We start from the raw sequence: 14,023 nt of genomic DNA, 5'->3' as shown, positions 1-14,023 counted from the left end.
TATCCCCCCATACAGAACCACTACACCACCTCCTCACCATATTCCCCCATACAGGACTACTACACCACCTCCTCACCATATCCCCCATACAGAACCACTACACCACCTCCTCACCATATTCCCCCATACAGGACTACTACACCACCTCCTCACCATATCCCCCATACAGAACCACTACACCACCTCCTCACCATATCCCCCATACAGGACCACTACACCACCTCCTCAGCATATCCCCCATACAGGACCACTAAACCACCTCCTCACCATATCCCCCCATACAGAACCACTACACCACCTCCTCACCATATCCCCCCATACACCACCTCCTCACCATATCCCCCTATACAGGACCACTACACCACCTCCTCACCATATCCCCCTATACAGGACCACTACACCACCTCCTCACCATATCCCCCATACAGAACCACTACACCACCTCCTCACCATATCCCCCATACAGAACCACTACACCACCTCCTCACCATATGCCCCATACAGGACCACTACACCACCTCCTCACCATATCCCCCACATACAGGACTACTACACCACCTCCTCACCATATCCCCGCCCATACAGGACTACTACACCACCTCCTCACCATATCCCCGCCCATACAGGACTACTACACCACCTCCTCACCATATCCCCCATACAGAACCACTACACCACCTCCTCACCATATCCCCCATACAGAACCACTACACCACCTCCTCACCATATCCCCCCATACAGAACCACTACACCACCTCCTCACCATATCCCCCATACAGAACCACTACACCACCTCCTCACCATATCCCCCATACAGGACCACTACACCACCTCCTCAGCATATCCCCCATACAGGACCACTAAACCACCTCCTCACCATATCCCCCCATACAGAACCACTAAACCACCTCCTCACCATATCCCCCATACAGGACTACTACACCACCTCCTCACCATATCCCCCATACAGAACCACTACACCACCTCCTCACCATATCCCCCCATACAGAACCACTACACCACCTCCTCACCATATCCCCCCATACACCACCTCCTCACCATATCCCCCTATACAGGACCACTACACCACCTCCTCACCATATCCCCCATACAGAACCACTACACCACCTCCTCACCATATCCCCCATACAGAACCACTACACCACCTCCTCACCATATGCCCCATACAGGACCACTACACTACCTCCTCACCATATCCCCCCCATACAGGACTACTACACCACCTCCTCACCATATCCCCGCCCATACAGGACTACTACACCACCTCCTCACCATATCCCCGCCCATACAGGACTACTACACCACCTCCTCACCATATCCCCCATACAGAACCACTACACCACCTCCTCACCATATCCCCCATACAGAACCACTACACCACCTCCTCACCATATCCCCCCATACAGAACCACTACACCACCTCCTCACCATATCCCCCATACAGAACCACTACACCACCTCCTCACCATATCCCCCATACAGGACCACTACACCACCTCCTCAGCATATCCCCCATACAGGACCACTAAACCACCTCCTCACCATATCCCCCCATACAGAACCACTAAACCACCTCCTCACCATATCCCCCATACAGGACTACTACACCACCTCCTCACCATATCCCCCATACAGAACCACTACACCACCTCCTCACCATATCCCCCCATACAGAACCACTACACCACCTCCTCACCATATCCCCCCCCATACACCACCTCCTCACCATATCCCCCTATACAGGACCACTACACCACCTCCTCACCATATCCCCCATACAGAACCACTACACCACCTCCTCACCATATCCCCCATACAGAACCACTACACCACCTCCTCACCATATGCCCCATACAGGACCACTACACCACCTCCTCACCATATCCCCCCCATACAGGACTACTACACCACCTCCTCACCATATCCCCGCCCATACAGGACTACTACACCACCTCCTCACCATATCCCCGCCCATACAGGACTACTACACCACCTCCTCACCATAACCCCCATACAGGACCACTAAACAACCTCCTCACCATATCCCCCCATACAGAACCACTAAACCACCTCCTCACCATATCCCCCATACAGGACTACTACACCACCTCCTCACCATATCCCCCATACAGAACCACTACACCACCTCCTCACCATATCCCCCCCATACACCACCTCCTCACCATATCCCCCTATACAGGACCACTACACCACCTCCTCACCATATCCCCCATACAGAACCACTACACCACCTCCTCACCATATCCCCCATACAGAACCACTACACCACCTCTCACCATATGCCCCATACAGGACCACTACACCACTTCCTCACCATATCCCCCCCATACAGGACTACTACACCACCTCCTCACCATATCCCCGCCCATACAGGACTACTACACCACCTCCTCACCATATCCCCGCCCATACAGGACTACTACTACACCACCTCCTCACCATATCCCCCATACAGAACCACTACACCACCTCCTCACCATATCCCCCCATACAGAACCACTACACCACCTCCTCACCATATCCCCCCCATAAACCACCTCCTCACCATATCCCCCTATACAGGACCACTACACCACCTCCTCACCATATCCCCCATACAGAACCACTACACCACCTCCTCACCATATCCCCCATACAGAACCACTACACCACCTCCTCACCATATGCCCCATACAGGACCACTACACCACTTCCTCACCATATCCCCCCCATACAGGACTACTACACCACCTCCTCACCATATCCCCGCCCATACAGGACTACTACACCACCTCCTCACCATATCCCCGCCCATACAGGACTACTACTACACCACCTCCTCACCATATCCCCCATACAGAACCACTACACCACCTCCTCACCATATCCCCCCATACAGAACCACTACACCACCTCCTCACCATAACCCCCCCATAAACCACCTCCTCACCATATCCCCCTATACAGGACCACTACACCACCTCCTCACCATATCCCCCATACAGAACCACTACACCACCTCCTCACCATATCCCCCATACAGAACCACTACACCACCTCCTCACCATATGCCCCATACAGGACCACTACACCACTTCCTCACCATATCCCCCCCATACAGGACTACTACACCACCTCCTCACCATATCCCCGCCCATACAGGACTACTACACCACCTCCTCACCATATCCCCGCCCATACAGGACTACTACACCACCTCCTCACCATATCCCCCATACAGAACCACTACACCACCTCCTCACCATATCCCCCATACAGAACCACTACACCACCTCCTCACCATATCCCCCCATACAGAACCACTACACCACCTCCTCACCATATCCCCCATACAGAACCACTACACCACCTCCTCACCATATCCCCCATACAGGACCACTACACCACCTCCTCAGCATATCCCCCATACAGGACCACTAAACCACCTCCTCACCATATCCCCCATACAGAACCACTAAACCACCTCCTCACCATATCCCCCATACAGGACTACTACACCACCTCCTCACCATATCCCCCATACAGGACTACTACACCACCTCCTCACCATATCCCCCATACAGAACCACTACACCACCTCCTCACCATATCCCCCCATACAGAACCACTAAACCACCTCCTCACCATATCCCCCATACAGGACTACTACACCACCTCCTCACCATATCCCCCATACAGAACCACTACACCACCTCCTCACCATATCCCCCCATACAGAACCACTACACCACCTCCTCACCATATCCCCCCCATACACCACCTCCTCACCATAAACCCCTATACAGGACCACTACACCACCTCCTCACCATATCCCCCATACAGAACCACTACACCACCTCCTCACCATATCCCCCATACAGAACCACTACACCACCTCCTCACCATATGCCCCATACAGGACCACTACACCACTTCCTCACCATATCCCCCCCATACAGGACTACTACACCACCTCCTCACCATATCCCCGCCCATACAGGACTACTACACCACCTCCTCACCATATCCCCGCCCATACAGGACTACTACTACACCACCTCCTCACCATATCCCCCATACAGAACCACTACACCACCTCCTCACCATATCCCCCCATACAGAACCACTACACCACCTCCTCACCATATCCCCCCCATAAACCACCTCCTCACCATATCCCCCTATACAGGACCACTACACCACCTCCTCACCATATCCCCCATACAGAACCACTACACCACCTCCTCACCATATCCCCCATACAGAACCACTACACCACCTCCTCACCATATGCCCCATACAGGACCAATACACCACTTCATCACCATATCCCCCCCATACAGGACTACTACACCACCTCCTCACCATATCCCCGCCCATACAGGACTACTACACCACCTCCTCACCATATCCCCGCCCATACAGGACTACTACTACACCACCTCCTCACCATATCCCCCATACAGGACCACTACACCACCTCCTCACCATATCCCCCCATACAGAACCACTACACCACCTCCTCACCATATCCCCCCCATAAACCACCTCCTCACCATATCCCCCTATACAGGACCACTACACCACCTCCTCACCATATCCCCCATACAGAACCACTACACCACCTCCTCACCATATCCCCCATACAGAACCACTACACCACCTCCTCACCATATGCCCCATACAGGACCACTACACCACTTCCTCACCATATCCCCCCCATACAGGACTACTACACCACCTCCTCACCATATCCCCGCCCATACAGGACTACTACACCACCTCCTCACCATATCCCCGCCCATACAGGACTACTACACCACCTCCTCACCATATCCCCCATACAGAACCACTACACCACCTCCTCACCATATCCCCCATACAGAACCACTACACCACCTCCTCACCATATCCCCCATACAGAACCACTACACCACCTCCTCACCATATCCCCCATACAGGACCACTACACCACCTCCTCACCATATCCCCCATACAGAACCACTACACCACCTCCTCACCATATGCCCCATACAGGACCACTACACCACCTCCTCAGCATATCCCCCATACAGGACCACTAAACCACCTCCTCACCATATCCCCCATACAGGACCACTACACCACCTCCTCAGCATATCCCCCATACAGGACTACTACACCACCTCCTCAGCATATCCCCCATACAGGACTACTACACCACCTCCTCACCATATCCCCCATACAGAACCACTACACCACCTCCTCACCATATCCCCCCCATACAGAACCACTACACCACCTCCTCACCATATCCCCCCCATACACCACCTCCTCACCATATCCCCCTATACAGGACCACTACACCACCTCCTCACCATATCCCCCATACAGAACCACTACACCACCTCCTCACCATATCCCCCATACAGAACCACTACACCACCTCCTCACCATATGCCCCATACAGGACCACTACACCACTTCCTCACCATATCCCCCCCATACAGGACTACTACACCACCTCCTCACCATATCCCCGCCCATACAGGACTACTACACCACCTCCTCACCATATCCCCGCCCATACAGGACTACTACTACACCACCTCCTCACCATATCCCCCATACAGAACCACTACACCACCTCCTCACCATATCCCCCCATACAGAACCACTACACCACCTCCTCACCATATCCCCCCCATAAACCACCTCCTCACCATATCCCCCTATACAGGACCACTACAACACCTCCTCACCATATCCCCCATACAGAACCACTACACCACCTCCTCACCATATCCCCCATACAGAACCACTACACCACCTCCTCACCATATGCCCCATACAGGACCACTACACCACTTCCTCACCATATCCCCCCCATACAGGACTACTACACCACCTCCTCACCATATCCCCGCCCATACAGGACTACTACACCACCTCCTCACCATATCCCCGCCCATACAGGACTACTACTACACCACCTCCTCACCATATCCCCCATACAGAACCACTACACCACCTCCTCACCATATCCCCCCATACAGAACCACTACACCACCTCCTCACCATATCCCCCCCATAAACCACCTCCTCACCATATCCCCCTATACAGGACCACTACACCACCTCCTCACCATATCCCCCATACAGAACCACTACACCACCTCCTCACCATATCCCCCATACAGAACCACTACACCACCTCCTCACCATATGCCCCATACAGGACCACTACACCACTTCCTCACCATATCCCCCCCATACAGGACTACTACACCACCTCCTCACCATATCCCCGCCCATACAGGACTACTACACCACCTCCTCACCATATCCCCGCCCATACAGGACTACTACACCACCTCCTCACCATATCCCCCATACAGAACCACTACACCACCTCCTCACCATATCCCCCATACAGAACCACTACACCACCTCCTCACCATATCCCCCATACAGGACCACTACACCACCTCCTCACCATATCCCCCATACAGAACCACTACACCACCTCCTCACCATATGCCCCATACAGGACCACTACACCACCTCCTCAGCATATCCCCCATACAGGACCACTAAACCACCTCCTCACCATATCCCCCATACAGGACCACTACACCACCTTCTCAGCATATCCCCCATACAGGACCACTAAACCACCTCCTCACCATATCCCCCATACAGAACCACTAAACCACCTCCTCACCATATCCCCCATACAGGACTACTACACCACCTCCTCACCATATCCCCCATACAGGACTACTACACCACCTCCTCACCATATCCCCCATACAGAACCACTACACCACCTCCTCACCATATCCCCCTATACAGGACCACTACACCACCTCCTCACCATATCCCCCTATAAGGACCACTACACCACCTCCTCACCATATCCCCCTATAAGGACCACTACACCACCTCCTCACCATATCCCCCATACAGAACCACTACACCACCTCCTCACCATATGCCCCATACAGGACCACTACACCACTTCCTCACCATATCCCCCCCATACAGGACTACTACACCACCTCCTCACCATATCCCCGCCCATACAGGACTACTACACCACCTCCTCACCATATCCCCGCCCATACAGGACTACTACTACACCACCTCCTCACCATATCCCCCATACAGAACCACTACACCACCTCCTCACCATATCCCCCCATACAGAACCACTACACCACCTCCTCACCATATCCCCCCCATAAACCACCTCCTCACCATATCCCCCTATACAGGACCACTACACCACCTCCTCACCATATCCCCCATACAGAACCACTACACCACCTCCTCACCATATCCCCCATACAGAACCACTACACCACCTCCTCACCATATGCCCCATACAGGACCAATACACCACTTCATCACCATATCCCCCCCATACAGGACTACTACACCACCTCCTCACCATATCCCCGCCCATACAGGACTACTACACCACCTCCTCACCATATCCCCGCCCATACAGGACTACTACTACACCACCTCCTCACCATATCCCCCATACAGGACCACTACACCACCTCCTCACCATATCCCCCCATACAGAACCACTACACCACCTCCTCACCATATCCCCCCCATAAACCACCTCCTCACCATATCCCCCTATACAGGACCACTACACCACCTCCTCACCATATCCCCCATACAGAACCACTACACCACCTCCTCACCATATCCCCCATACAGAACCACTACACCACCTCCTCACCATATGCCCCATACAGGACCACTACACCACTTCCTCACCATATCCCCCCCATACAGGACTACTACACCACCTCCTCACCATATCCCCGCCCATACAGGACTACTACACCACCTCCTCACCATATCCCCGCCCATACAGGACTACTACACCACCTCCTCACCATATCCCCCATACAGAACCACTACACCACCTCCTCACCATATCCCCCATACAGAACCACTACACCACCTCCTCACCATATCCCCCATACAGAACCACTACACCACCTCCTCACCATATCCCCCATACAGGACCACTACACCACCTCCTCACCATATCCCCCATACAGAACCACTACACCACCTCCTCACCATATGCCCCATACAGGACCACTACACCACCTCCTCAGCATATCCCCCATACAGGACCACTAAACCACCTCCTCACCATATCCCCCATACAGGACCACTACACCACCTCCTCAGCATATCCCCCATACAGGACTACTACACCACCTCCTCAGCATATCCCCCATACAGGACTACTACACCACCTCCTCACCATATCCCCCATACAGAACCACTACACCACCTCCTCACCATATCCCCCCCATACAGAACCACTACACCACCTCCTCACCATATCCCCCCCATACACCACCTCCTCACCATATCCCCCTATACAGGACCACTACACCACCTCCTCACCATATCCCCCATACAGAACCACTACACCACCTCCTCACCATATCCCCCATACAGAACCACTACACCACCTCCTCACCATATGCCCCATACAGGACCACTACACCACTTCCTCACCATATCCCCCCCATACAGGACTACTACACCACCTCCTCACCATATCCCCGCCCATACAGGACTACTACACCACCTCCTCACCATATCCCCGCCCATACAGGACTACTACTACACCACCTCCTCACCATATCCCCCATACAGAACCACTACACCACCTCCTCACCATATCCCCCCATACAGAACCACTACACCACCTCCTCACCATATCCCCCCCATAAACCACCTCCTCACCATATCCCCCTATACAGGACCACTACAACACCTCCTCACCATATCCCCCATACAGAACCACTACACCACCTCCTCACCATATCCCCCATACAGAACCACTACACCACCTCCTCACCATATGCCCCATACAGGACCACTACACCACTTCCTCACCATATCCCCCCCATACAGGACTACTACACCACCTCCTCACCATATCCCCGCCCATACAGGACTACTACACCACCTCCTCACCATATCCCCGCCCATACAGGACTACTACTACACCACCTCCTCACCATATCCCCCATACAGAACCACTACACCACCTCCTCACCATATCCCCCCATACAGAACCACTACACCACCTCCTCACCATATCCCCCCCATAAACCACCTCCTCACCATATCCCCCTATACAGGACCACTACACCACCTCCTCACCATATCCCCCATACAGAACCACTACACCACCTCCTCACCATATCCCCCATACAGAACCACTACACCACCTCCTCACCATATGCCCCATACAGGACCACTACACCACTTCCTCACCATATCCCCCCCATACAGGACTACTACACCACCTCCTCACCATATCCCCGCCCATACAGGACTACTACACCACCTCCTCACCATATCCCCGCCCATACAGGACTACTACACCACCTCCTCACCATATCCCCCATACAGAACCACTACACCACCTCCTCACCATATCCCCCATACAGAACCACTACACCACCTCCTCACCATATCCCCCATACAGGACCACTACACCACCTCCTCACCATATCCCCCATACAGAACCACTACACCACCTCCTCACCATATGCCCCATACAGGACCACTACACCACCTCCTCAGCATATCCCCCATACAGGACCACTAAACCACCTCCTCACCATATCCCCCATACAGGACCACTACACCACCTCCTCAGCATATCCCCCATACAGGACCACTAAACCACCTCCTCACCATATCCCCCATACAGAACCACTAAACCACCTCCTCACCATATCCCCCATACAGGACTACTACACCACCTCCTCACCATATCCCCCATACAGGACTACTACACCACCTCCTCACCATATCCCCCATACAGAACCACTACACCACCTCCTCACCATATCCCCCTATACAGGACCACTACACCACCTCCTCACCATATCCCCCTATAAGGACCACTACACCACCTCCTCACCATATCCCCCTATAAGGACCACTACACCACCTCCTCACCATATCCCCCCATACACCACCTCCTCACCATATCCCCCCATACACCACCTCCTCACCATATCCCCGTACCCCCCAACTACACCACCTCCTCACCATGTCCCCCATACAGCACAAATACAGCTCAGTATTCGGCGTCCCCGTCTAGTCCTGTCATTCAGCCCCCTCCGGGCGCGGCTTCCTTATTTCCCGCCCATTATAGAAGCGCTTTGTATTGTCGAACCTCTAGAAGGGAGCTCCCCGTGAGGCAGGAGACACGACGGAAAGTTTCCTTTGTGGGCGTGGTCGATCAGAGAAGGGCGTGACCGGGGTGTGGTCGGGGCGTGACCGGGGTGTGGTCGGGGCGGGCTCCCGTGCAGTGTGTGAGCCGGAGTTTTGGTGCTGTGACATCTGTTGCTGATCGGGGCTGCAGCCGGGATGGGGAGACTCAGCGGTTCCATGCGATGTGTCAAGTACCTGCTGTTCACCTTCAACCTCATCTTCCTGGTAAGAGACGGCGGCTGATCATAGAGGGAGGGATGTGGAGGCAGCTGCTATGAATAGTGGGGATGGATGGAGGTGCCCACTACAGGTGTATATAGATGGGGTGAAGGATAGATCTGCTGCTGTCCTGATGCCATCACTAAACTGATCAATCATCATCTTTACAATGTCACATGGGACTGATGCCCACTATTGTTATGGTGCCCGTCTGTGTGTGGCAAATACTCTTATTTATGGCATCTCACATGCATAGATACATTATGGAATTTGCCTGTGCCAACTTTCCCCCAAAACATTTTCATATGTGTGTATTATATAAGGGGAAGTGAGAAGTGTTTTCCAAAAAGTCTCTCTCCAGCTATTGTAAAACTACAACTCCCAGCATGCCCGGACAGCCAAAGGCTGTCCGGGCATGCTGGGAGTTGTCGTTTTGCAACAGCTGGAGGCACACTGTTGGAAAACACTGTATTGGAGTAGTGTAAATCTTGGACCCAGTGCACACAATCGTGAATACAGCGAGCTCCATGGGGATCCATTCATTGTATGCCAGGCTTGTTTAGCTTGATAGATGCAAAATAGTTGTACTTCAGTGCCCGGAAAATATAATGAATAATAAGTCACAACATTTACCCCTGGTGCATAGCCCTGCCCATGGCAGCTATAACATATATATGATTACATTGCAATATGGCATTTATTTATCATATTGTTCAGTGATCAGAGGCACCTTGTTTAATGTATGGCTCTATTACTGCGTTGGCATCCAGATGTGGGTATGTGTGGGCAGCATCCCGCTCCTGATGCTACCTTGTCATGCTGTTGTTCTAATGCATACTGTGCTGCCCCATGGTGGATTTGTGTGGTCAGACCTTTATCTGAATGAGCGCTGTCATATACATTTATTTGGTCAGTGCGACTAAGGGCGCCAGGTAAGCCCTTGAAACCCGTTACTTCTATCCTGTTACCTGATTTTATGTATCCTGCACATTATAAATCAGTGTTTCCCAACCAGGGTGTCTCCAGCTGTTGAAAAAAACTGCAACTTCCCGCATGCCCACTTAGCATGCAACCATGCAACTTCCATGCATTCCTTTGGCTGTCCGGGCATGCTGGGAGTTGTAGTTTTGCAACAGCTAGAGGCACCCAGATTGGGAAACAGTGATATAAATAAATACGGAGATGTTATTAAGAACAACTCTTCTTGGAAATCAGTTTTTTTTTCCTTAAAGAAAGGTGTATTCCAGGAAAAAACTTTTTTTTTTATATATATATATATATCATCTGGCTCCAGAAAGTTTAGCAGATTTGTAAATGACTTCTATTAAAAAATCTTAATCCTTCCATTAATTATCAGCTGCTGAAGTTGACATGTTCTTTTCTGTCTAAGTGCTCTCTGCTGACATCTCTGCTTGTCTCGGGAACTGCACAGAGTAGAATAGGTTTACTATGGGGATTTGCTTCTACTTTGGACAGTTCCCGAGACAAGTGTCATCAGAGAGCACTTAGACAGAAAAGAACAACTCAACTTCAGCAGCAAAAAAGTACTGAAAGGATTAAGATTTTTTTAATGGAAGTAATTTACAAACCTATTTAACTTTCTGGAGCCGGTTGATATATAAAAAGTTTTTTTTCCTGGAAAACCCCTTTAATTTTATATTGGAGACCATAGGATTTCTATATGCTTTCAACAGTTGATTGTTTGCTACATTGTATCAGCGTATGTGAAAATGATGAGCCAAGGCAAGTTAGCTCAGAGGGCTGTCTAGATTGCTTACTGTTTTATCATGTAAAACATAAGTTGCTAAACTTATTTATTATACAATGAATTATTTGGCATTATTTCCATAGATTTCGTTATTACATTTTCTTTATAGGTTTCTTTATTAAATATTATAAATATCAGATCAGTTAGGAAAATACTGCTCCAGAGGGTAAGGCAGAGAGAACGCCGGTAACAGACGCAGAACAGTCTGACCTCATTGGAATGACAGATCTGTGGTTCTAGTGACCCGAAGATGGGTGAAGAATTGTGCCTACAAAACCCATGGATACAGAAGAGCAGAGAGATGAGGCTGGAGGGACAGCGACAAGTGAGCGAAGCACGGCTAAGGGACAGCTGAGGTCACCGGCTGCCAGGGGAGCGTCTGATTAACAGACATGGCGGGGTTAAAGATGAAAATAGTGCAGAGAAGAGATGATGTGAAATGAGAATGTTAGCGAGGATGCCAAATAAACCTGGCTAAATATAGGATATAGGGTAAATAAAGGAGAGTACAGAGCAAGGGGATGCAGGGCCCATTGAGGGACTAGGAAGGGGGGGGGGGTTACATGTTGGTAATGTTATAGAACAGGGAAGGATTTAAAGAAATAAGAGTATTGTAGAACAGCGAATCTCAGAAAACTAAACGTTTGGGAAGACAGGTGCCTGCCTACTCTGTATAGCTGCGATGCCTGTCGCCTCATGGGCAGGGTGAACAGATTTAGAAGAAAACATAATTTGGGACTCTAGGAAATTTGGATCCAGAAACCAATAATGACTTTCTCCTCCCACTTAGGGTTGCCATTCGTCTTGCCCAAAAATACCTTAATTATTAATTATATATGTGGGAATCACATTAATCCCCCCTCTGATCCCCCTGTGCCATAATTATTCCAGTTGATTCCCCCGTGTCATACTCTTTTACTCATTTCAATTGATCCTCCCCTCTGAACCCCGTATCATAACCATTCCAATTGATTCATCCCCCCCCCTTTCCACTGATTCCCTTCTGCCATAACCATTCCAATTGATTTATCTCCCCCCCCCTCCCTCCCTCCCACCGATCCCCCTGTGCCATAACCAATCCAATTGATTTATCTCCCCCCCTCCCTCCCACCGATCCCCCTGTGCCATAACCATTTCAATTGATCCCCCCCCCCCCCTGTGCCATACTCTTTTGCAGGGCCAGAGCAGCAGGGCTAAGGGCGCACATTTGATTCTGTCCGCAGTGGCCGGCGGGCTCTTTTTAATAAAATACTTTTGCTTTTGCATATTTTTTCTACAAAATTATCGGCAGAGGCATTAAAATACCGGCTGTGCCGGGTAAAATACTGGCTGGATGGCAACCCTACTCCCACTTAAATAAAAATTTGTAATAAAAGTTTTGGGTCAGCTGCAGAACAATAGGCTGTATCAGGACATGCAGGGAGTTCCAGTTAGCTGATAACTACAATTCCCAGCATGCCCTGGACACAACCTATGGCTCTGCAGCGCTGTCCCAAACCAAAAACTACAACTTCCAGCATGTTGCACTATAGTCCGTGATCTGCAATCTGTCGCTCAGCTAAACTAGCTACAGAGCCACAGGTTGTAAAACACTGCTATGGATGCCCAGTGCCTCATGACTCAAGGCTGTGTTCACATGACAGAATTTCCATACTGAATTTCCTCTACTTCTCCGTTCTAAAACCATGGCACACAAGTAATGTGAAGCAGATTCCAAGCAGAATTTTCACATGAAAATTCTGCCTGGAATGAAAGCC

General features: G+C 51.2%; 1 protein-coding gene across 2 annotated transcripts in view; it reads left to right on the top strand.

Moving 5' to 3' along the window:
• The first annotated feature begins 10,363 nt into the window (after nt 1-10,363).
• TSPAN2 (tetraspanin 2) overlaps nt 10,364-14,023 on the top strand; it is a 230,301-nt gene continuing 226,641 nt past the window's right edge. For both annotated transcript variants that reach the window (XM_056558258.1, XM_056558257.1), the window contains exon 1: nt 10,364-10,504. In XM_056558258.1, coding sequence (XP_056414233.1) covers nt 10,436-10,504 — 69 coding nt within the window. In that variant the 5' untranslated portion in view covers nt 10,364-10,435. The remainder of the gene's footprint in view (nt 10,505-14,023) is intronic.

Source organism: Hyla sarda, chromosome 2, assembly GCF_029499605.1.
Source record: "Hyla sarda isolate aHylSar1 chromosome 2, aHylSar1.hap1, whole genome shotgun sequence".
Taxonomy (NCBI): Eukaryota; Metazoa; Chordata; class Amphibia; order Anura; family Hylidae; genus Hyla; species Hyla sarda.
Note: the sequence above shows the minus strand (reverse complement) of the source record. Positions and strands in the feature narration are given on the sequence as shown.